This window comes from Sciurus vulgaris, assembly GCF_902686455.1.
Source record: "Sciurus vulgaris genome assembly, chromosome: 15".
Lineage (NCBI taxonomy): Eukaryota > Metazoa > Chordata > Mammalia > Rodentia > Sciuridae > Sciurus > Sciurus vulgaris.
Genome location: NC_136476.1, coordinates 55069808 through 55096587, shown reverse-complemented (window position 1 = coordinate 55096587; position 26780 = coordinate 55069808). Strand labels below are relative to the sequence as shown.

The following is a 26780-nucleotide window of genomic DNA, read 5'->3' as shown; positions in this document are numbered from 1 at the left end:
GTAAGTTCATCAATTTTAGGTCTACCTTCTGACATTCTGAATTACTTAGGAAATGAGTTTATAAACCTCTAAAGATAGAAGGGAATTTCTCTTTTCAGTATTGGGGATTGAACCCAGGGTTGCTGTACCATTGAGTTATATTCCCAGCCCTTTTTATTTTTATTTTAAGACAGGGGCTCATTAAATTGCCCAGGTTGGCCTTGAACTTGTGCTCCTCCCACCTCAGTCTCCCAAGTAGCTGGGACCACAGGTGTGAGCTATTGTGCCTGGCTGGTTTTACTTTTAAATCCAATTTAACACTATTTTTTAACTGGCTAGTTTAGTTCATATACATTTATCATGATTATTGATGTCTAGATAGATGTGTGGGTTAAGTGCCTTCTATATTTTTGTGCTTCCTTACTTTTTGTGGGGTGGGAGGTTACTGGGAATTAAACCAAAGATGCTTTACCCCTGAGGGAAAGCTACATCCCCAGTATTTTAAATTTTGAGATAGGGTCTCACTTAGTTGCTAAGTCTGGCCTGAAACTTGTGATCCTCCTGCCTTAACCTCCCAAGATGCTGGGATTACAGGCATGTGTACCACTATGCCTGGAACCTGGTTATTTTTAAAATAATTCTTCTTTTTCTCACCTTCTTCTCTATTTCTACTGAACTTATCATGTTTTATTAGTTTTTATCCTTCTACAGGTTTGGAAATTGTCATTTTTCTTTTTTCTTTTTTTTAATTTTTTTAGTTGTAGCTGGACAGTGCCTTTATTTTATTTGATTATGTGGTGCTGAGGATCAACCCAGTGCCCCATGCATGCAAGGCAAGTGCTCTACCACTGAGCCACAACCTCAGCCCCTATTTCTTTTTTTAAATACCTTTATTTTATTCATTTATTTTTATGTGTGCTGAGGATTGAACCCAGGGCTTCACATATGCTAGGCAAGTGCTCTATCACTAAGCCACACCCCAGCCCTCACTTTTATTTCTATTCAAACTTTCCAAATTAAAAAATATGCATTTGCCTCTAAATTCTAACATATATGCTTATGTTTGTCTAAAGATGAACAATAGCTCTATCCTCTACTCAAATAATGTACAGCTAGAAATCTTTAACTAATACTATTCTTTTTTTACATATGATCTTTGAAAAGAGTATTTCAGAAGTGATCCTGATATGTTATTATATTATCATTTCATCAACTTTGCAATAGGTATACTTTAATTATTTCTCAAACTTCAATTTCCAAATAATCAAATTCTCTATTAGGAAACACTTGATTGAAATGTTTCACAACTGAGGCATAACTGGCATTTTAGGTGGGTGGATTGGTTCTCAGTGAAAATCAGCCTGTGTACTGCAGGATGTTTAGAAACTATGGTCCTGCCAACAAATGCCAGTAGATATCCTCCCTCTTCCCCAACAGAGACAACCCAAACTGCCCCAATACATTATTTCCAAACATTACCTTCAGGATCAGTATCACTCCAAATAAGAACCACTCTTTTAATGCGTAAAACAAATTGCAAAAATTACAAAATAAATAGATTTAGAACTGAAGGAACAAAGAGTAAAAAAATTTTAGTTTCACAAAGGAAATAATAAAAACATTTTTCCTTAAACTCAGGAAATTCATTTTATATACCAGTTTTCATCATTAGCTATATGCCCTGGTCTCTTTCCCAAACAAAACGTTTATGTATGTATTTATTTATTTTTGCAGTATTGGGGATCAAACCCAGGCCTCCTGCACACTAGGCAAGGACTCTACCACTGAACCATACTCCAAAGTTTTTAGTTGTAATATATGATTAAGTTTAAGTTACAACACATGGAATCCCTTTTTGTTTTTTTTAAATCCAGTTTTTTTTCTCGAGGCTACAGTAGAATACTGAATTTGTTCACCATTTTATTTGTTTATTTTTGTGGTACTGAAGGGATTAAACCCAGGGCCTCACACATGCCAGGCAAGTGCTCTGCCACTGAGTCATATCCCCAGTCCTGTTCACAATTTAAAAAAAAATGTTTTTATTCATAATCCTAACATAGTCTCCTAATCACAAACCTGTTAGTGTCCCAAATAATGACATTTCCATCAAATCCTGATGTTACTAAGAGTCTTGTATTAGTATCATATTCGATGTTCTTCACCCAGCTAGTGTGACCATGTAAAGTGCATACTTTGGTGTTCAATTTTCTCAGATCCCATAGTGCTATTGTAGTGTCATCAGAGCAGGTAGCGAACAGCCGGTTATCAAGAAATCTACAAAAGCAGAAAAGAAAAACTGATTCATTTAATCTCTTTTTAAGGAGAATTTGTTGGGAAACGATCTTTATATTACCTAATCAAAAAAGAGGAAAAACAAAGGACTACAAACCCAATGATTCTGATATACAATTAACAGTAAGTATAATTTACACAATCACAGGGCCAGGCCACTATGATTTAATGAGAGCCACACTGTAATTTGATTCATTTCCTTTAAATTATTGATTTTTTTTTTGGAACTGGAAGTAGGAGTAGGAGGACAGAAGGAAAGAAAAGAACTTAACAATGAGAAATATTTACTCTGCTACAAGAAACGTCCCTTTAAATTTAGAACACATTTACACAAAAAATGTTATTCAAATTGCCCTCATTTTAATGTATTAATTCAAAGGCATTCCCCAAATAATGTTACTTAGGAACATTTTATTAGGACCAGTTAAGATTAGGACAGACTTACTTGAAATACTCTCATAACTCACTTTATTTTGCACTTATTTCTCAGTCTTAGCAAGAATATGTTTTCATACATATACTTAAAAGATAACAAAGCTAACATTCACACTTGAACTGGTGTAGCATTAGGAGGATCGCTCTAATATATGGTGTTATATGCAACTTTTTAATCTCTTGCAAAAAAAATTCTAGATTATTCCAAGATAAAATTATATAAATTCTTGTCAGAAATTAACTTCAATATCCACAAACACCACTGTGACCTTCTCAAAATTTATCCTGGTTTTAAAATTCCAGTCCCACCATCCCCTGCCCTTTGATATGGTTAACTTTTGCTTTCTTTTTAATATTCAGTTATCATCCCTTCCAAGAAGTCTTCCCTTTCTGTCCAGCCTGGGGTAGATCTACCAATTCTCAAGGCTCCCCAAATCACTCTATACTTCTATCATAATACCTCATATGATAATGAAAGAAATAACTTTACAAAGCTATAAACTCCTTGAAGCCTGCCTAGTTCATGGTTAGAATTATAGTACCAACAAACAGTGCCAGGCACATAGGCATTCAACAAGTATTTATTAAATGAATAAATGAGAGGGCTATCTAGTGAAGAAGACATTATAAATACATAATTACATATGATAATTGTGTGGAATAAAAACAGAAAAGAGGATGATTAGGAAAGACTTCATGGTAGTACAATTGAACCAATTAAAGATAAGCAGGAACTTTGAGTAGCCAAGGAATAAGCAAAAGTACAGAAGCTTGTAAGGAATGCTGTGTGTGGAAAAGTGGAGACAGGTGGGGGACATATCATTTATTCCATAACAATTCCTGGTAACTATTTTTTAATCATGAAATACATTTTCCTTGAAAATATTTTTTAAATGGGAAAAATACATCACTAAAAATAACCAGTTATTAATGTTCACCTTAATTTCTACATTTTAAAACCAACATTTCAAATATTTCACCACCTCAATAAAGATTTATCAACAAAATAATTTTTTTCAGTTTTTGTTTCTCTTTTAGATATCAACAAAATCACTTTTGTGTGTATGTGCTGGGGGGGGTACAGGGATTGAACCCAAGGCCTCCAGCATGCTAGGCAAGTGCTCTACCACTGAGCTACACACCTACCCTGCAGTATTATTTTTATTACTGAGTTATAAAATCTCTTTATAGCAGGGATAATATATCTGAGATTTTAAAATACAGTATGTTTTACACATTTTTCCACATATATTTCTACCTTTTTTTTGGTAACCAGAGATTAAACTCAGGGGCACTCAACCACTGAGTCACATCTCCAGCCCTTTTTTGTATTTTATTTAGAGAAAGGGTCTCACTTGAGTTGCTAAATGCCTCACTAAGTTGCTAAGGTTGGCTTTGAACTTGGGATCCTCCTGCCTCAGCCTCCTGAGCCCCTGGGATAACAGGTGTGTGCCACTGTGCCTGGCTTATATTTCTACCTTTTAATGTAACCTGTGTTTTCAAAATTTTCTTTTAAATTCATTTTTTCTCATGTACATTTACCTTTATTAATGAGGTTTTGCAAAGTTCAATGGCTTCCATACTTGACAAGAATTATGTGAGAAAAATATACCCCAAAATATTTTAGGGCTGGGGATTATAGTATAGAGCATCTGTCTAGCAGTTGTAAAGCCCTGGATTTGATCTCTAGCACTACAAAAGAAACAAAAATCTTAAAAAATACAAAAAGATACTAGAAAGTAAGTCAAACTTATTAAATGAGTATCTTCACACATTTGAAAGTGTATAAATATATAAAACAAATATATTATATTCAGTCTACAAAAATACTTAATGAATATATGGATTAAAAACCTCAGTGGAGGAGCTAGGGCACAATGCCTGGCCACTTGAAGGGTTTTAAGGAAGAGAGTGAGATGATTAGAGGGTAGTTTCAGGGAGCTCTCTGTGATGGTTAGGTTCCCAAACTCTTTTTTTTTTTTCCTCTTAATTGTTATAAAAAATAAAATAGAGGACCAGTTTTAAAATTTTTAATAGAATCATTTAAAAAATAAGTATCATATAAAAGGATATTTAATTTCAAAATGTAGACGGAATATAATACTGGCAAAAAAGTTAACAGTTATGAGTTAGGTGAATTTACCTTAACGAAAAATTCGATACTTTGCCTTTTTCTGTTTTTCTTTTTTTGGTATGGGGATTGAACCCAGAGGTGCTCAATCACTGAGCCACATCCCCAGCCTGTTTTTATATTTTATTTATTTATTTGCTTAGGGCCTCGCTAAGTTGCTGAGGCTGGCTTTGAACTCACCATCCCCCTGCCTTAGCCTTCAGAGCTGCTGGGATTACAGGTACTTTAACTTTTGTTGGCTTGTTTTGTACCTGCTAAAAATTCTGGTACTGGAAAATCATTGGCAAAGAGAATAACTCATAGGATATGACCAGTGCTGATGAGGAGATCAGCTACAGTGCCTAGGGCAGTTTTAAACCCCAAATAAAAAGATGCAGAAAATGTAAAATATTAGAGAAAATGGAAATATGGCCCTGTCCTCTCAAACTAAAACTTAGTATGGCCTAGTAATTTAATAATTGTACAATATTTATAACTCCACAGTCCCTGAAAATAGGAGACACTTTACACATACTGAAATCTGTGTGTGTGTCTCTGCATCACCAAACTTCAACATGTGGTTATAACAACTCTGGATAAACTGATATCTGGATTAAATCAAGGTCTTCATTATCAGAGAATAATTGGTTAAAGGAAAAAAGCAATTGAAAGAGAATTCTCTTGAAATAGTACTGACACTTCAAAGTCCAAGTGAAAGTGGTGTTGAGTATCTTAAAAAAATTAAACTAAAAATCACAAAAATAAACTTTTTCCTACTTATGTAACCATATGCAAATTCTTGGAGCAAGAATGAAACAAATGTAGGGTTTTTTGGGTATAATCTTTCCAACGAAATTATGATAGGACATCCTCACTTCATATTGGAGCTCCATATACAATCAAAATGAGTGTAATTTTTAGTAAGTATTCAAAGGCCTTATCAATTTTCCCAAGAGCCTTTTTTTAGTCCTCTGAGATAGTCACATCATTCTTTCAAGTGTCTGTCATTATTTCTGTTATTTTCTTTCTTCTAATTGATAATTTGTCTAACTAAATCCAATCCTCATTTGCCAATGATTTTATATGTAACTTACCCAGTTCTCTAACATCACTTCTGGGTTTTGTGAAATTCTATGTCCTTTGCAAGAAAAACTCCATGTTCCCACTGACACACACTGCATTGTATCATATTGTTTAAAATACAACAATCACCAAGAGAGCAACAAAACCAGTAGGAGAAATAGATCCTGGGATTTTAAACGGGTACTAATTTTTTAACTGTCATATCACGTAGTAAATATTCTTACGACGACTTCAGGGCTTCTCCCTACAACCTCATACAGAGGGATCTGAATTGCTGAATGGACTCTGAAATCTAAATACTGAGTCCTCATGAATGAGATATAAACTTGTCTAATGTGTATACATATTTAAATTACAGACTTTTTCCCTATTTCAAAACATGAAGTAACAGAAAACATTCTCCACAACTACTTAAGTTTTTATTTTACAAGGTAAGTAATCCACAAAGCTAAGAAACGAACTAGAAGACATTTCTGAATATGTGCAAAATAACTATACAGAACCAAACAAGAACATGAAGGCCACATCTCTGAACAGTACAGTGAAGTAGTCTAATGGAGCTAGTATGAATTTCATTTCTACCATATATGACCTTGGGTAAATCTCTTTGAGTTGCAATTTCTCTATTTCTTAAAACAGGTATAATATCTGTCTCACACAGGGACACTCTTTTAAGAATGAACAAAATAATGTATGAAAAGTGCTTCACAGAAGGTTTGGTTTACAGTAAGCTCTCAAAAAATGGAAGTTAGTATTATTAATAAGTAATGCACACTTCAACTCAGACACCAGAAGACCCTTCAGACCCTTGCTGAAAACTCTTAATTAGATATATTTCTAAACAAGCTTCAAAATTCATTTTTCTAATCAATAGATCAGAAGAAGCAGATTCAAATTCGTTGGTATGGGGTGCTGTGGCAGGCACACTGATAAGCAGCAAATGAAAGCTGACATTGATAAAGAACAAGTTTTAACAGCAGATTAGTCAAAGGTCATTTTGAGTAGGGGCAAACACCTTGATACAAGTCTATTCTTTTTGAGATAAGAAAAATTTAAATTGTAAAAAATTAGAAATATAGAGAATTATTAATAATACAGCAAACATCTGTGATACCCACCACCCAGCTTTATCGAATTTTAACATTTTGTTATATTTCAGGGTTTTTTATTTGAACATTACAAACACAGTTGAAGACATTGTGTATCCCTCCCCAACCCCATTCCCCTCCCTCCCTCTCCAGAGGGAACCACTATCCAAAATTTGTTGTTATTCCCCATGGAGTTTTTAATATCATGAATTCATATATGTATCAATCAATAATTTATCATATTATTTTGCATCCAATTTATTTTGTAAATATTTAATGAGTACCCATTATGTATAAGGCACAGTTCTAGATGCTAGAATAAAAGAGGATGAACACATGCCTTCATCAAGCTCATGTTTGTAAAGTTTTCAAACTTTATATAAATGGTATCATACTGTATAATTTCATTCTACAATCTGCTTTTCTGCCTTGACCTTACATTTCTGAAATATTTATCAGATGCTGATGCTTTCAGTTCATTTAACTGGTGTATAGTATTCCATTGTAAAGTATACTAGAATTTACTTATGTATTCTCCTCTTGATGGACATTCAAGTTATTTCCAGCTCCTCTCTACTAATGATGCTAAAATGAACTTTCCCTTCTTTACACATCTTTGTTCTGGAGTGTATTCTCTTAAAAACACATAATGATCTTCAATTTTACAGGATATTGCTATACTGCTTTTCAAAGTAATTTTTACCAATTTATACTCCAATAATATCTAAGAGTTCCTATTTCTCGTCATCTTTGCCAATACTTGGTATTTCTTCATTGTTATTTTATTTCCACAACTATTAAGTTTTAATATCTTTCCATATTTATCTCTCTTATGTGATTCTCTATTTTGCTGTAGGGTTACTGTCTTATATATTCTAGATATTAATCCTTTCTTGATTATGATATTGAAAATATCTTCTACTAGGTTGTACCTTTTCATACTGTTATGTTATCTACAGTAAAATTAGAAAGAAGTCTTAAAAAAAAGAATGAAGTCTTAAATCTTTATGCAGGTGCACTTATCAATCCTTAATGATTTGTGCTTTTAGTGTCTCAACAATCTTCTCACACTTAAGACACAAATATATTCTAGACTTTCTTCTAAAGCTTTAAAGGCTTGCTTTCATAATTAAGTCTTTAACTGGAAGTTATTTTCACTTATGGTATAAGGTAGAGATCTAATTTTATTTATATATCCAAGTCTTATATATTTTATATATTTAAACCTTTCTTTTTTATTTTTCTTCCCATCAATTTGTAATGCCTCTATCACATATAAAATTTTCATATATCCATAGGTCTGCTTCTAAGAGCTCTATATTCTATTCCACTGTCACTTAATCTATCCCTGTCCTAAGGCTGCATTTGATACCTGAACAGTGTGATTACTTTCATCATCTGGTGTTTTTTTTTTTTTTTTTCCCTTTTTCTTTTCATTTTTGCAGTACTGAGGACAGAACCCAGGAGTGCTTTATCATTGAGCTACATCCCCAGTTCTTTTTATTTTTCATTTTAAGATAGGGTCTTGCTAAATTGCCCAGGCTGGCCTTTAACTCACCAAGGCTGGCCTTGAATTTGTAATCCTCCTTCCTCAGCCATCCATGTTGCTGGGATTACAGCTCTTATTCCCATCATCTTAAGTCTTCCAAAAGTCTCAGTAATTCTTGGCACACTGCTGCTCAATATGAATTTTAAAATTAAAGCTTTATGAAAAACTCTGTTGAATTTGGACCCTACACATGCATGCATAATAGCCTATAGTAAGATAATCACAGAGATTTTTCTGACATTACTTTACCCAATGCCAGTCTAAATGAACAGAGTGGTTTATTTATAAGACTGCCTTTATGTTGAAAGTGAACTCTTTGGTGTCCTAGTCTTATGCAGAGTTTTCTACTAAAATCCTTATCTTGAACTGGCCCTAGAATTAATTCTCCTGTTCCCTGTACTTCTCATACTTGTCAAAACAGAAGCTTTGAGTTTTAGGGTTGCCAGCACTTGGCAGATACATCTAGGCTAAAAGCTAGCTAAATACCTGTTTAATCTTTTGCATTCCTGCTTCCACTTCATTTTTGAAGGATTCTTTTCTTTCTTATCCACTCAACTATATATTTTAAAATATATGTGTACACACACACACACACACACACACACACACACACACACACACACACTTTATCCAGCATTGGCGTTTTTAGTAGGAAAGATTATTTAGGATATTTAAAAATCTACAGGCTAATTTTTCATCTGCTCAATTTACAAGTATTAGAACTGTATTAAAGCCAGGCACAGTGAGTGACACACACCTGTAATCCCAGCAGCTCAGGAGGCTAAGACAGGAGGACTGGGAGTTCAAAGCCAGTGTCAGAAATTTAGTGAGGCGCTTAGCGACCCAGCGAGACCCTGCTTCTAAATAAAATACAAAACAGGGCTGGGGATGTGGCTCAGTGGTTAAAAAAACTATTAAAATCTCTCACTATAAACTGACACAGTGGCATACACCTATAATCCCAGCAATTTCAGAGGCTGAGGCAGGGGAATTGAAAGTTCAAGGTCAGCCACAACAATTTAGAAGACCCTGTCTCAAAATAAAAAGGATTAGGGAAGTAGCTCTACAGTAGAGTCACCCTAGGCTCAATTCCCAATACCAGCAATAAAATAAAATACTCTTATTACAATTGTAGACTTAAAACTCTTTATAAGTGGTTTTGCTCTGTATATTTCAAGGCCATTTTAAGGTACATAAAAGTTCATGACTACTGCATGTTCTTGGTAGATTTTTCCTTTTATGTGTATTGTTGGTTTATCCTTATTAATGCCTTTGTTCTTTCATCTGTCTGATACTAATAATCTTCACTAGTTTTCTTGTTTTGTTTCTGGTTAGTTTTGGTATCTCAAAAAAGAATATGTAATGATTTCAATGCATTTATGTTTACTGTGAATTATTCCTATTTTTGGAACCCTTTCAATTTTTTTTTTTTTTTTTTTTTTTTGGTATCAGGGATTGAACCCAGGGGAGCTTAATCACTGAGTTACATCCCCAGCCCATTTTTTAAATTTTAAGATTTTGGACAGGGTCTTGTTAAGTTGCTCAGGGCCATGCTAAATTGCTGACACTGGCTTCAGACTTGGGATCCTCCTGTCTCACCTTCTGTTACTGGGATTACAGGCATGCCCCTTTCTACTTCTTATTTTCCATTTATCATCCCTTTCTTTTAATTTTTTTGTAACTTCTTATAGCTTTCCTGTCTTCTAATGAACCAATCAAGTTTTCAATATTCTCTCCCCTTCTGCTTATTTTAAAGTTATAAATTTTATTTTCATCATTGTAGGGTTTTATTCATTATATATATTTAATTATGCATTAATTTTAAAGCATCTGAAATTACTTAACACTCTTATCTTCTTCCTAAATATGATGAAGGCCTTAATATATATCATGTTCCCACTGAACAAAACTAACCCATACATTTAATCTATTTGTTGTCACTGTGGCTAGAGGTACACTATTCATTTTGGTAGCCATTACACACATGATGAGAAAAATGAGAGTAAACTAACTTACTATTTTTTTATATTTGATTACATGTTAAAATGATAATATTTTGAACATTTCCAGTTACATAAATTATTAAAAATTAATGTTGCCTCTTTTTTATTTTTTAAATAAAATTTTAAATGAAATTTAAAATTACATGTGGCCAATATCACATTTCTATTGAATAGTGCTAAATCTAGAGGTTTGGCTTTTTTACTGTTGTCACAGTATGATGATAAAACTCATGGCTTTTTTTTATAGTACTGGAAATAAAACTCACGGCCTTGCACATACAAGGGAAGCTCTCTTCCTACTAGGCTATATCCCCAGCTCCAGTTTTTTTTTTTTTTCCTTTCTTTTCTTTGAGATAGGGCATTGCTATGTTGCTCACAGTGGTCTCGATCTATGGGGCTCAAACAATGCTCCTGCCACAGTCTCCCTTGTGGCTGGTATTATGAGCCTGCTCAACTATACCTGCTTTGAGTTTTAGTTTTAATTTTGTTTAAATGTACCCCTCCAAAATCTCTAAATTATATTTTTATGCTATTAATAACATTTAACCTAATTAAAATTATTTCATGTGGATTTATAGTTACTTGGATATAATGTGGTACAGAACAATTATTTTGCTTCTCTGTAATCAGGATTCTAGTTTAAGTGACTTTTAAATTTTTCTCTTGATCTTTGATATTTCCAGTGTAAGCATAACCTGTGGATTTATCTTTATTTAACTGGCTTGGTCTAAAGCTAACTTTTTTTTTTTTTAATATTTTTCTTAGTTCTATATGGACACAATACCTTTATTTAATTTATTTATTTTTATGTTGTGCTGGAAATTGAACTCAGTGCCTCACACGTGCTAGGCAAGTCCTCTACCACTGAGCTACAACCCGAGCTCTAAAGCTAACTTTTGATTTGAGGACTCTGGTTCCTCTCTAATACTAAAAATTTTATGCCATTATAAAATTAGTTTTCCATCAATCCCTGAATTTTTTTTCTGCAATCCTTTATATACATTGAAGTCTCTCAGTTAATCCTTTTAACCACTTGCATTTTAAAATCTCTTTTTTTCCTGTTTTTTGAAATTTTTAGTACTATTTTCGAACTCACTAATTTGTTCATCAATCATATAAAGGGCCAAGTTTATCTCATCTATTGAGTTTTTTATTTTTAATTTTGGTGCTAGGAATTAAATCCAGGGTCTCACATATGCTAAGCATGTACACTTGCTCTGAGCTTTACCTCCAACCCTAAAATTGGGCCAGCTCCAAATATACCCCTGCCACTCAATGATAGGAACCTAACCTAGGGCCTTGTGTATGTTACATAAGTGCTGTACCACTAAGTTACACCTCCAGTCCCTCTCCCCCTTTTTGAGTTTTTAATATACCAACTACGTTTTAAATTTCCAAATATTCTAGCTGGTTCTTTACTACATTAATGTGTTCTTCTTTAGGCTGTTTTATTTTATAACTTTGAGCTCTCTTTAATTAGAGATATCCTTTACATCATTTCTTTGAGCATCCTAAAAAAGGGCTTAAAGTTTCTCCCAATCAATGGAATACTATGCAGCTGTTAAAAAGAATAAGATCATTCCATGTATACTAATATGGAATGATCTCTACATTCAGTGAAAAAGACAAGGCATATAATAGTATGTGTAGAATGCTACCATTTATATAAAATATATGTATGTATATATTTATATGCTTGTACATGCATAAACTATCTCAGAAAGGAGAGCAAGAAATTGGTAATAGTGGTTGCCTTTGGGGAGGGAAACTGGGTGGCTAGGCGACAGAGGTGGAAATAGACTTACTTTTCACTGTTTACCCTTTTGTACCTTTGAATTTTGTACCACGTGCATGTATTACCTAGTCAAAGAAAAAATAAATAATTTATTTTTTAAAATAAAGCCTTTGTTGGACTACTCCATAAAATTAATTTCATCCAGAGATAATGCCTGTTCTGGTGGTTGACTCTGTTATAATATTAATTTCAGAGTTTTCATGAATTTTGGAGTTTTGGTTATAGGCCAGAATAGGAAAAGTTTTTAACTTTTTTTCTCTCTGTTTTCCTATTTAATGTTTTTAAAGTTGTCTCCACTTGGCCATCTGAGGTCCATGTCTATAGCCAGGGTTTATAATGACATTTCAGGGCTCCAGTTTCAGGATGATATTGGAAATATCACATATAACATTCAGTTACTAATGGAATAAGTGGCTTGATTCAATTCTTGTTGATGAGGCTGTCTCTATCAGTTAAAACCAATAGCACCAACTAGTAAAGAGCTTTTGCCATTTTCTCAGCCTTCACAAATGAGACAGACATTTCAACTAAACCTGTAGTGATACTGACTCTGGTTCCTGCCTCACAAAAGACTTCAGCATTTTTAAATTCTTTTACCTGACTGCAACGAAACCACTAGATATCAATGTTAGAATGAAACCCAGCAGGCCTGTGGTTTCAGCCCTGCTCAAAGCTTTGTCTGTGCTCCATTTCTAGCCCACAGAAATGTTATAGTTTCAGAACCTGATTATATTTTTTGTGCTATTTAATTTTAATTTATCATTCTACAAGTTTGGAGCAAAGGGGTTACATCGAAATTCAGTATGTTACCTGGACTAGAAGTAATTTCCTCTATTTTTTTATTTGGTTTTTAGAATATTAAAATAATTATAACACAATCTCATTTCACAAAGTTTAGAAAAGAGAAAATTAAGATAACCCATCCATTCTAACTAAACTACTATTAGCACTTTAAAGCAATTCCTTTTAATCTTTTTCTTCTGTATCATTTCATATTTACACAATTTTATCATCATTTTAACCTATATTATCCCAAGCATTTGTCTATGTTGCTGTGTAGTCTCTACAACCCTCATTTTAATGACTGCATATTAATCAACCATACTGTTCAATTGTAATTTACTTCCCACATTAATGAGAATTTAAGGAGCTTCCAACAATGCTACAAAGACATTCTCTATGCATGTTTCTTCCTCTCAATCATTTGGACTTGAGGGGTAGTGGTGTGGTGAGAGATGTTAAGCAACAGGACTGCCATAATTCTACACAGATTATTAGCACAAAGGCATTACAGGACTAGCATAATACATGGCAAAGTTCATAATGATGGTTTTGATATACAAAGAGGAAAGAACAAAAAAACATGGAAGTGAACAGTGTATTTCAGAAAAATTCCAATCCAAAATAGATAACAGTAAATTTTTATAATTAAAGGAATAAATGTTATAAGGAATTAGAATCACAATTTACACATGTGGATCATTTAGCACTGAGGGACAAGAATTGACATATTTTCACTAAGGTCTAAAACAGTACTTTGAGTCACACTAATCAAGTTCACATTTTCACTTTAATACTGACCTGATATTATTTACACAGTCTTCATGAGCTTCAGAAAGAGTTTTTATGTGCTTTGAAGATATAGGGTCAAAAAGCAGAACTTCAGTCTGTTCACAAGCAACTGTCAGCACTGACCTGAAAGCAAGTAACACATTTCTCTTGTTTAGTTTTCTAGCATTTTCTGGTTATTGATATTCACATCCACCTTGAGCAAGAATACTAGGAAATGGTACTCTCTCTCTCATACATGTGATGGAACGTAAACTGCTTATGTTTGCAAAGTACCTATAGTACTAGTATATATCAAAATTTTAAATATGCCTAATTTTTGACCTGGCAATATTTTCTGAGAATTTAAATCAAGAGAAATAATCATTTATAAATACAAAGAAACATATGAGACATGCTTCACTGTAAAAGGGAGAAATTGAAAGTAATCTAAATGTACATGAAAGATAGCATGATACTTTAGCAACAGAAAATGGACTAAGACAGATTTTTGTACTAGTTGATCATGAATAAAAATATTCAAATTAAAATATATAAATTTAGAAGATATGTCAGTAGTCACTTTTTTTTTTTTTGGTCAGTCAGAAGAGGCATGGAAGGGACTTTCTCAAATTTTGTGCATAAGATTCCAGGAGATTCTTAAACACTGTAAATAAAAGATCTATAAAGTTGATAGTTACTGTTTTAAACTAGTTATATCTTTATACATGGTGTGATATGTATTTTTTTTCTAATAGAATTTGCTCCAATATCAAATTTTACACTTCTCTCGTTTTTGTCATGTATTAAGTTTTGGTTCTGGATTCTATATTGTTTTTTCTGCAACACCACACTATCTTTGTTTCTAAAAGTTTTAGAATATATTTGCCATATGACAAATCAAGACCTTTTCATTGCTTTATAGACATTTTTTCTTGATTAATACTACACTTTTCCCCCACATGAATTTTATATATAGCATGTCAAGTCCTACTAAAAAATACTGCTGGGATTTTTTACAGACTAATGGGGTAGTATTTATAACAAACAATAATGAATCACCTCATAGTGCAATAATGCATACCTTCCCACATATTCAAGATGTTCTTAGAGTTTAGAAGTCTTTGGACACTGGACCATCTTTATACACTTAGAATCAATTTTTCAAAGTATATACACATAAAATTCTGCTGTGGATTTTGAGATTGCATTAAATCTACAGAAAAATTTGGATAGAATTGACATCTTTACTGAAGGGTTATAGAAAATAATATTCCTGCAAGATAGCCCCTGAAGAAAAACAGAGAGAGGTGCAGCTCAGGAGGGAGGGAAAACTAGCCAAGGATTAACCTCCCAGCAAATCCTTTCCTAATAACAATGGGCCCTAAAGGAAAGGGGCAGATACTGAATGCAGGGCCCTGAATCTTGACCTTCCCCCATGGTGAATTAGTCCTAAATGGAGGCACAGCAAATACTGAAACTCTGGAAAACAATGGATCCCAGAGAAAGTAAAACAATAGGCAATATTTGAGTACTCATCCCTTGAGATCTGGACTCCTATCGCCCCAGATGAGTTTCAACCTTTTTACAACTACACTCCTCTAAGTTAAAGTTTTAACCTGTGCAATTAGTCCCTGAATTGCACATCCACAGCTTCCAATGATTAAACCATCCTCATTGTACCCTATAAAACCAAAATCCCCTCTGTAACTGACAGGCATTTTCACATTTGGAAAATAAGCCCTGACAGTGCCTGAGTCTGCAAATGAATAAAAGGCTTCTCTGAATCTGTTGAGGCCTGCATCCATCCTTTTGCACTTAGATTTACAATGCAGTCTTCTAATGCACAGAGTGTCTTCTGTACTTCTTTGAATAAAATTTAATAACTTTTTCTATATGGGGCATACTATCTTATTAGACTTATTCTTGGCTACTTGATATTTTTTGGATGTATTTGTAAATATTTTAAAAAATTCTTTGATTACTGCTGGTGCATAGAAATTCAATGATTTAAAAAAATTATTTAGCCACCAATCCTGTTATCATAATGTTATCTGTAGATTATTTTAATTTTTATTTGTCAATAATACAAATATTTACTTTGTTCTTCTTTATAGTTTTTTTTCCCCTCTATTTTTCCTTGCTATACTGAGTAGGCATTTCAGAACAATGCTGAATAGAAATGTTAATAACAGGCACTCTTCTGTTTCCGATCTTCAAGAATACATTTACTATTTCACTATTAAGTACCATATTTGCTCTAAGGTTTTTTGTTGTTTTTGGCATATTGTTTTAGAAACAGTTACCTATTACTGGGTATGAGAAATACAAAGTCTGATGGTCCATTTTCAGAACACAATATTTAGCCTTAAATGTAAAATTACCTGGGATATAAGAAAGGCAGCCGTAGGGGCGAGCAGAATGTTACCAGTAGTTAACCCTGGTAACAAAAATTCACAGCCCCTGGACAAACAGAAGGTAAGAGGGAAGGGGTCTATCTGACCAACAAAGATAAGACTGCAGTAAATGCCAAAAGGCACTCCTCACCCCCACAAGAAGGCCTCCCAGACAAAGACAGGTGGAATAACTAATAGTACACTTCACCAAATAACCCAATAGGAGACAGTAAAATCTAGGTGAAGTTCTCGGAAGTCTGTACACCCCATCATTCTCAGCCAATGAGGAACTGAGGAAGGGACCTCTCGTGCACTAGGGGATAAAATGCTGCTCTGGGTGTGCCTGCTCACCTGATCTTGCGAGCATGTCAATAAGTGTCTTGCTTTTTGCTATACCACGCATCTCAGTCCATTCTTTGGGTTTGGGCAGGTGAGCTTGTTTTTCACACTAAGTAAAGGAAATTCTCTTCTACTTCAATTTTGCTAAATTATATTTTTCATGAAAATATGTTAAGTTGTATAAAACATTTTGTTTTTAATGAAATATCCCTATTTTCCCTTTAATGTTTATAAAGTGACAAATTATTTTTGAATTTCAAGTCAACCTTTTATCTATGACATTACTAGATTCAGTTGACTAATACTTCCCTTAGGTCTTTTCCATTTGTTCTTCATTGAGACTGCACGGTTATTTTGCTTTTTCATAAAGTTCTTGTCAGGTTTTGGTATAGAATTTATGCTAATATAACAAAAAGAGTTGAAGACTAGTCCTTGTTTTTTCACACAGGACAGTTTGTGTAAATTGGAATTATTTATTGTAAGTTTGATAGAATTTGTCTATAATATCATCTGGACCTGAAATTTGTTTTCAGATAAGATATCTAATTAATGATGTAGTTTTAGTGATTATGAAATTATTTGGGCTCATTTTTTACTATGTCAGTTTTCATAGTTTCTAATTCCCTAGGAATTGGTCTGTTTCATTGAAGTTTACAATTTTATTGGTTTAAAGTTGTTCACAATACCTTCCATTTATTTTTAAGCTTTTAAAATTGAAGTACAAAATACATGCAGAAAGTTGCACAAAATATAAGAATACATTAGGTTTCTTTGTCAACAATTGTATCAACTATAAATAATTGCTTTACTTTTAAATACTTCTCTGTTTCCTTGTTACACTGGCCAGACGTTTCAGAACAATGTTGAATAAAAATGTCAACAGCAAGTACTCTCATCCAGCTTGATCTTCTAAGACACATTCAACACTTGACCATTAAGAACCATATTTGCTCCCCAGTTTTGCTGATTTTGGTAGATTCCTATTATTGGATTAAAGAAATTATCTTCTATTTCAATTTTACTAAGCTGTCCCCACTTCTAATATTTTCCCCCAAAAGTGGAATGTGTACCCAAAGAGAACACAAGCATGTAACCAACATCTAGGTCAAGAAATATGTTTATCAGTATTACAGAAGCCCCTTTTCTGCCACCTCTTAATTACTAATCCCTCTGAACTCCCCAAAGGTAACCACCATCCTGACTTCTAATACCACTTAAAAAAAAACTTTCAAGAAACCAAAGACTTCTTTTATGGCTGGCTTATTTTGCACAATATTATTTTATGAGATTCATCCATGCGGTGGCTAAAACTCTTCTCTTACCTTCTTATTGAGTGCCAAATATACTACAGTTTATTTATACATTTTGTTGGTGGACATTGTGCTTCTTCTAATTATGAGAAGATTGCTTTAAATTATTGCATATGTACTGCAATACACTGATTTCTGTTGGATATATATTAGGGGTAAAATTGAATTACAGGGTACAAATTTGATCATGTATAAGATAGTAACACATAGTTGGTACAGTGTTAGATTGTATTCTGATCTTTATTCCTTCTTTGGGTATAAATTTGCTGTTCTATTTCAAACTTTAAAAAAATTTTGTCCTAATTAGTTATACATGACAGTAGAATGCATTTTGTCACATCATACATTAATGAAGTATAATTTCTCTTTCTTCTGGTTGTGTATGATGTGGAATTATACCAGTTGTGTAGTCATATATGCACATAGGGTAATAATGTCCCATTAATTCTACTATCCTTTCTGCCCCCATAAACCTCCCAAACCCACCCCGCTTAATCTAAAGTCCCGCTATTCTTCCCTAGCCCTGCCCCCTTATTGCAAATTTGTATCTGTGTATCAGAGAAAACACTGGGTCTTTCATTTTTGGGGAATGGCTTATTTCGCTTAGCATGATATTCTCCAGCTCCACCCATTTACCTGCAAATGCCATACTTTCATTCTTATTTAAGGCTAATATTCCATTGTGTACATATACCACGTTCTTTATCCATTCATCTGTTGAAGGGCATCTAGGTTGGTTCCATAGTTGGACTATTGCGAACTGAGTTACTATAAACATTGATGGTGCTGCAGCACCATAGTATGCTGATTTTAAGTCCTTTAAACTTAAACTTTAAACCAAGGAGTGGGATAGCTGGGTCAAATGGTTTTATTCCAAGTTTTTTCCCCATAATGGTGGCACCAATTTGCAGTCCCACCAGCAATGTAAGAGTGTACATTTTTCTCCACATCCTCATCAACATTTATTGTTGCTTGTATTATTTCAAACTTCTTGAGAAGGATATTTACTTGGCTTGCTGATTTTTAGTTTTCCTTCTAATATGCATTTACGACTATATGGTTTTAGCTACAACTGTATAACTCTGATATATAGTATTTTCATCATTCAGTTTCGTATTTTATAACTTATACCATGATTTCTTTGAGCCGCAGGTTATTTAAAAGAGTATTTTTTAAAAAATGATTTTCCTAGTTATTTATTTCTAGTTTAATCATATTCTCATTGAGAATATACTCTGGTCAATATCAGTCTTTGGAAATTACATGAGATTTGTTTTTTGTGTTGCCTGATATTAAAATAGCATATCATCTTTCATTTTGCTAAATCTAGCAATGGTATGCCTTGACATCCTTTTACTTTAAAACCTTCTGCATTCTTATATTTCAGGTGTATTTTCTGTAAGAAATTAAAAACAAAAAAAAATCTAACCAGGGCTGGGGATGCAGTTCAGTGTAGAGTACTTGGCTAGCATGTGTGAGGCCATAGCTGTAATCCTTAGCACTGCAAAATAATTTTAAAAAATCTAACCAACAATCTTTGTCTTAATTGATTTACATTTAACATAATTACTAGCAATCTTTGAGTTTGAATCTATCATCTTGGTTTTTGCTTTCCATTTGTTTTGTTCTAGGTCCTATTTCATCTTTCCTGCTTTTAAAATTTATTTTTACTCTTCATATCTCACCCTGTGGTAGAGTGCTCACCTAGCATATGTGAGGCCCGAGGTTCAATCCTCAGCACCACATAAAAATAAAATAAAGGTATTGTGTCCACCTACAACTAAAAAATATGTACATTTTTTAAAAACTGAAGTATCCTGGATGATATAAGAACTTTGGTACATTTCTTTTATCTCATCCTAGTTTTTAACTTTTGAAGTATATATTAATTATACATAAATTTCATGCCCCACTGAAAATTCTTGTTTTATAAGTTAATAAATAATATTCATTATCTATGTTCTTTTCATTCCTTCCTGCACTCTGGATCCTCTGAGACAGTTTTTCTTCTAAAGAATATTGTTATTTGTTTCAGTGTAGGTTTAATAATGATGAATTCTCTTAACATTTGTCTGTAAATTGTCTCATTTTTATTTTTTTTTAAATGTTATTATTTTGCAATACTGGGGATTGAACCCTGAGTCTCGCACATGCTAGCCAAACACTCTACCACATAGCTACATTCTCAGGATACCCCCTACTACCACCCTTTTGAGACAAGTTCTCACGAGGTTGCTTAGGCTAGCCTCGAACTTGCAATCCTTCTGCCTCAGACTCTTTATTTTTATTCTTGATGGATTTGGATCTAAAATCCTAGGCAGGCAATTATTTTTTTTATTAGTACTTTGAAGATATAGCATCTATGGTCTCCTGACTTCTGCTGTGGTTTCAGCTCTTTTTAGAACCTCCTCTGAAAATAATCCACCTCTTTCCTCTAGCTGTTTTAAGATTTTTCTTTTTGTCTTTGTGTCCATGTTTTATTCTGTTTATAGCAGCTTTATTTTATACTGAAGTATGGTTTCCTTTGTCTTTCTCTTGCTTAGGATTTGTGGCTCTTCTTGACTCTATGACTTTTGTCAATTTAAAAATTTTTCAGTCATCATCTTTTCAACTATTGCTTACATATTCTCTCTTTTTTTTCCTTCTGAAACTCCATTTACCTTATTTTTTTGGAGGTACTGGGGATTGAACCCAGAGATGCTCTAACCCCAGGGTATATTCTCAGCCTTTATTATTTTTTGAGTCAGGGTCTCACTAAGTTGCTCAGGTTGGCCTTGAATTTTCTGATCCTCCTGCCTCAGCCTCCCAAGTAGTTGGGATTACAAGTGTTTGCCACTAGGCCTGGCTAAGGTATGCTACTTACCAATCTTACTATTTGTGGTCTTCTAAGTGAAAATTTTGTCCATATTCTTGGTGTGTTTGAAAAAAACAAGCAGACAGCTGCCACATATAGTTAAATGTGTATTCAAAATGGTTAAATAATCAATGATTACATATGAATAAAATAGCTTATTTTCTAAATAAACCTACACAGATTATAAAAGTACTCACACCAAGTAACATCAGTTGTAGTTCAAATTGTTCATCATATTATTCCAGTAATTTCCAATCATTTATTAATTCTGGAAACTATAGCCATAATCTTTTATTTGCCCTAGATACCCTTTTCTGAATGATGAATACGAAACTGGATAAAGCTCTTCTAAGAATTTACACATTAAATTGACAGTCATGAAATAACCTGTAGTCTTGATAAGTACAAAATTCACTCTTAACACAACAGTAGCACATGACTATAATACCAGCTACTCAGGAGACTGAGGCAGGAGGATTGCCAGTCTCACCAACCCTGTTTCAAAATAAAATAAAAAGGGCTGGGAATGTAGCTTCATGGTAGAGGGCCCCTGGGTTAAAAAACAAACAAATGAACAAAAAAAAAAAAACAACAGAAAATTTACTGGGGCTAAATCCTTTTTTTAGCTTTTGCTGCAGTAACAGTAAATACATTAAATTTGTTTAACTCTTCAATATTTTCTATTAATTTTACATATTTGATGTTATTTAACTGTAGTAACAAGTCACAAAAATAGACATATCATTTAATTATATCAAACTAATCTCTTATCCCAGATAAAATGTAATGTAGTATAGCAGTTAAGAGCACAAACCAGGATATAAGTCCTTTGTATTTAATGACCTTTCTGTATTGGAACCATCAAATGCAACTGTACTGAGGGGAAAAAATTATTTTTGTGATCATTTTCATTGGTAAAATGAGTGTTATTAATGCTTATGGAGAGTGTGGAATCAGCGGGTTTTGGCAAACTTATCCCACTAAATAATGGTAACAACAAATAAGAATGATAAATATTAGGGATTTGTAGTCCAGGAATTATTCATCCATAAACCATTTCCATAGGCCTCATTCATCTGCTGTAGATTCTATTCTGCCAAGGTAGTGTACCATGCACCTGTAGTAGTACTATTACTCTTATCTGATTGCTCCTTGTGTCTTTCTGGATCTCCCCAGAGGCTGCAGTTCCCACAAATGACTACAGGACAATTATAGGGTGAATGCCTAAGTAGACAGAACCACCTTCAGGGAAGCCAGATGATCACTAGCATTCGTGTAAGTAAGTGCTGTGTGAAGGGAAGGTGCCAGGCAGGAGTGAGGAACAGAATAGATGCCAGCCTGTAGTTCTCTAATGAGATGGTTATTGATAGTCCCTTGCTAGGCCAGTTCTTAACTCTGTAACTGCCATATAATGGGTTACTGCTGAAGAATTAGGATGAGACTTACATGACTCTGGACAATAACTATTCAACTACTAAGGATATATATCAATATTTTAACAACTGGCTGGGCACAGTGGCACACATCTACAATTCCAGCTACTTCAGAGGCTGAGGCATTAGGATCTCAAATTAAAGGCCAGCCTGAGAAACTTAGCAAGACCCTGTCTCAGAAAAGAGTGCTGGGGATGACTCAGTGTTAGAGCAATCCCCAGTAAAGCAAAACAAGACAAAAAAAAAAAAAAAAAAAAAAAAAAAAACTTGGTACAGTGGAATCACTGTTTATCAGCTTGAAATCAGGCCTGAGTTTTATATATACCCTTGAAAGCAATATTTTAAGTGATACTGTTACATCTTATGTATTCTTGTGTTTGTTTGACTAATTGGGACACACTAAACTCAGTTTAAATCTTCCTCTATGATAGGACAGTATATTAAAATCTTCTGATGATAAATTTGCCTATTTTCTCCTTGAAGTTATCAAATCTTGATGTTTCTATTATATTTAAAATACAGGACTCATTCAAGTCCAGGTTCATTTAAATCCATAAGCAAATACCCATTCAAGCTTCCAGGAGAACTTTTTAGTATTAATAATTCAATCTCTAGAAACTTTTTGCCATGAAACCTATTTTATTCTGATATTTTTTATTTTTAGTTGTCAATGGACATTTATTTTTATTTATTTATCTATTTATATGTGGTGCTGAGAATGAACTCAGTGCCTCACAAATGCTAGGTAAAAGCTCTACCACTGAGGCACAACCACAGTCCATCTGATATTAATATAATTTACCAGTTTTCTTTAGAATGTGTTTGCTATATCTTTCTATATCCGTTAACATTTTCCTCTATAATAGTCATTTTTTTTGAGACAGGATCTTGTCTTGCCCAGGCTAGTCTCAACACTGGGCTCAAGTGATCCTCCCACTCCAGCCTCCTGAGAAGCCAGGACGGGCATGCCTTATCTCACTAATCTTTGTGGGGTTTGTTTGTTTGTTTTGTGGTGTTGGGTATTGAACCCAGGGCCTTGTGCATGCCAGGGAAACACTCTACTAACTGAGCTATATCCCCAGCCCTAATCTTTGATTTTAAGTTAGAGTTTGTGTTATGTGGTACCAGAGATGGAACCAAGGGACACTCGACCACTGAGCTGGATTCTAATCCTATTTTCTTTCTTTCTTTTTTCTTTTTTTCGAGATGGTCTTGCTAAGTTGCTGAGGATGGCCTGGAACTTAGATCGTCCTGCCTTGGTCTTACCAGTCACTGGGATTAGACGTGTACCATCACCTTTGTATCTATTGTAACTAGTAATATTGGGATTTTTTTTTTTTTTTTTTAACTATTCTCTGTGCTTTTCTTTTAATGTCTTGCCTTCCCCCATCTCTTTCCCTTTCTTATTTTCTTTTGGAACTTTTTTCCTTATAGTACACGTTTTCCTCTACTAATCTAGAAATTATATATTCTTTCTTTTGGGTCCTTGAAATTTTTAATATGATTATTTACCAAAGTCTAAAGTTCATATTATATATATATATATATACGTTACATATATGATTTATACAATATTAATATGTAACTTTATGTAAAATTCCTCAAAGAACATAATGAACTTACAATATTCCCTCATAATGTACAGGCCATTGTTATATATTTTAGCTCCAGCTTTGTGAATCTCAAAGTACTTATTGAACTCAGTTTTACATACATATTTAACACTTTCTCTGCTCTTCATTCCTTCTGGCATCTCGGACTTTCCATTTGAAAACACTTCCCTTCTCTCCGAACTTAGAATTCCTTTATTGAAGGTCTGCTGGCAAACTCACTCAGCTTTGCTTGTCTGTATGTATTTCATCCTTGTTCTTGTTAAGCACAAAAATCTGTTTTTACTGGGTATAAAAATCTAGACTGCAAAGTTTTTCTCAGCATACCAAAAATAATTACCACTGGCTTTTTTGTGTGTGTCATATTATTACTGAAGACTAATTAGCTGTGGTTCTCGTATTTCCTTGAAGGTTTTTTTCTCTATCTTTTAAGATTTTTACACAGTTGGACATGGTGGTGCACACCTGTAATCTCAGTGACTGAGAAGGCTGAGGCAGGAGGATCACAAGTTCAAGGCCAGCAACTCAGTGAGACCATGTTTCAAAATAAAAAAGGGGTTGGGGGGGGTACATCTCAGTGGGAGAGTTCCCTGGGTCTGATCCCTAATAGGAAAGAAAGGAAAGAAAGAATGAAAGAAAGAAAAGAAAGGAAAGAAAGGAAGGAAGGAAGGAAGGAAGGAAGGAAAGAAAGAAAGAAAGAAAGAAAGAAAGAAAGAAAGAAAGAAAGAAAGAAAGAAAGAAAGAAAGAAAGAAAGAAAGAAAGAGAAAGAAAGAAAGAAAGAAAGAGAGAAAGAAAAGATTTTATATTCGTTTTCCTGAAGTTTCACTATAAGGTGTCTAGAAAGAAAGGAAAGAAAGGAAGAAAGAAAGAAAGAAAGAAAGAGAGAGAGAGAAAGAGAGGAAGGAAGGAAGGAAGGAAGGAAGGAAGGAAGGAAGGAAGGAAGGAAGGAAGGAAGGAAGGAAGGAAGGAAATATTTTATATTCGCTTTCCTGAAGTTTCACTATAAGGTGTCTAGAGAGGATTTCTCTTTTTTTGGTAGTGGGGATTGAACCCAGAGGCACTTAACCACTGAGCCATATCCCCAGCCCATTTTTTTATACTTTATTTAGAGACAGGGTCTCTCACTGAGTTGCTTAGGGCTTCTCTAAGCTGCTGAGGCTAGCTTTGAACTTGTGATCCTCGAGCCTCAGTCTTCCCAGCTGATGGATTATAGGCATGCACCACTGTGCCTGGCTCTAGGGTGATTTCTGCTTGGGTTAGCTGGGCTTCTTAAATCATAGCTTGGTGCCTTTCTTCAATTCTGCCTTTCTTCAAATAGCTGTCCCCCTCCATATATCTCATTTTCTTTAGGAACTAAGTAAATGTATAGCCTCCATTCTCCATGTTACTAAACTTCCTTCATATTTTTTTTTCTTCCTTCATATTTTTAATCACTGAATTTCTCTTGTCTACACTGTAGATATTTCATTTCTATTTTCTAATATACTAAATTCTCTGTGTCTAATGTGTTCTAATAAAGGATAGCTTGTGAAAATCTCACATACTATTATCTAATTAAATAAAACATTATGAAATCTACTTTTCAAAATGTCATCTTAGGAGTTAATATACTTATTTTGACAATTCTGCTGTCACTTAAACCTTTTTTGAAATTCTTTGGAAATTACCTTCTAGTCCATATATCCTTTCTTTTTCAGTAACAAATTCCTTTTAGTCTGGTCTCTATTAAATTGATAAACTTGATTCTTACATTCTATGTCATTTTTCCTCCTCTATATTAAAAAGTCCTTGTAAATGGAGGTGGCTATCCTACTTGGTAAAATGATTTAAGTTTGAAAGATATGAGAAATCATCTTTCTTACTACAGATATGTCACGTCTATAAAATTACTTCAGCTCCTACACAAACGTTGGACATACTAGTATATGAAGTAGGAATACTAAGAAATTAAAACAGTGAACTATTTTCACCTGGACAAAGACAAAGAAGGATGGCAACAGCAGTGCTGGCAAGGGTATTCCTGGCACTTGCATATGTGTTTGATAGGACTGAGAATTGGTCCTTTCTTCAGAGAACAATTTAACAATGTTTCAAAACTTCTGGGGCTGGGGAGATAGCTTCTGGGGCTGGGGAGATAGCTCAGTCGGTAGAGTGCTTGCCTAGCAAGCAGAAGGCCCTGGGTTCGATCCCCAGCACCCAAAAAAAAAAAAAAAAAAAAACTTCTTATAACCTTTGACTCATTCCAGGGATTTAGCCTAAGGACATAGATCTAAATTATTTGTTCACAGGTTTTATTTAAACTAATGAAAATTTTTAAATAATGTAGAAATATTAATGTGTTCACAATAAATTTTAAGAAAAAAGTAAGCTACAAAATAGTATGCTTATATGTTTATATTAAAATAAATACACAAAGAAAAAAATTTCCTTGAAATCTCTAGGATCATAAATGATATTTACCTCATTTATTGCCTAAGCTTTCCGCAACAGATTGTGCAATTAAAAATGACTGAATTATTTTATCAAAGTTCTTAACCAGATTAAAAAAAATTTTTTAGACCTTTATTATTTATTTTTATGTGGTGGTAGGGATTGAACCCAGTGCCTCACACACACTAGGCAAGTGCTCTACCACTGAGCCACAACCCCAGCTCCACTAACCAGATTTAAAAAATTCTCTGGGAGGAATGGAATATGGCTCAGTGGTAGAGCACTTACCCTGGGTGCACAAGGCCCTGGGTTTGATTTCTAGCACCACAAAATGAATGAATATATAAATGTATGTATGTATGTTGTATGTCTCCGGGAAAATGCAGTCTGGATTTAAGTAAGAACTCTGAATGATACATCTTCATCCTATTATCCCTGGTAACTTAAATTCAATCTTCATAATTTATTGTACCACTGCCTTCCCCTGAAATTTTACCAAAAAAAAACAAAAAAAAAACAAAAAAA

At 33.8% G+C, this 26780-nt stretch overlaps 1 protein-coding gene across 2 annotated transcripts in view; it reads right to left on the bottom strand.

The window, feature by feature from the left end:
* Window positions 1-26780, bottom strand: part of DCAF10 (DDB1 and CUL4 associated factor 10) — a 46035-nt gene that overhangs the window by 16991 nt on the left and 2264 nt on the right. The window contains exons 2-3 of one of the 2 annotated variants that reach the window (XM_079113547.1): window positions 13916-14029; window positions 2056-2253 (exon numbers count right to left, since the gene is read on the bottom strand). In XM_079113547.1, coding sequence (XP_078969673.1) covers window positions 2056-2253; window positions 13916-14029 — 312 coding nt within the window. The remainder of the gene's footprint in view (window positions 1-2055; window positions 2254-13915; window positions 14030-26780) is intronic. The other variant, XM_079113548.1, reaches the window with a different exon arrangement.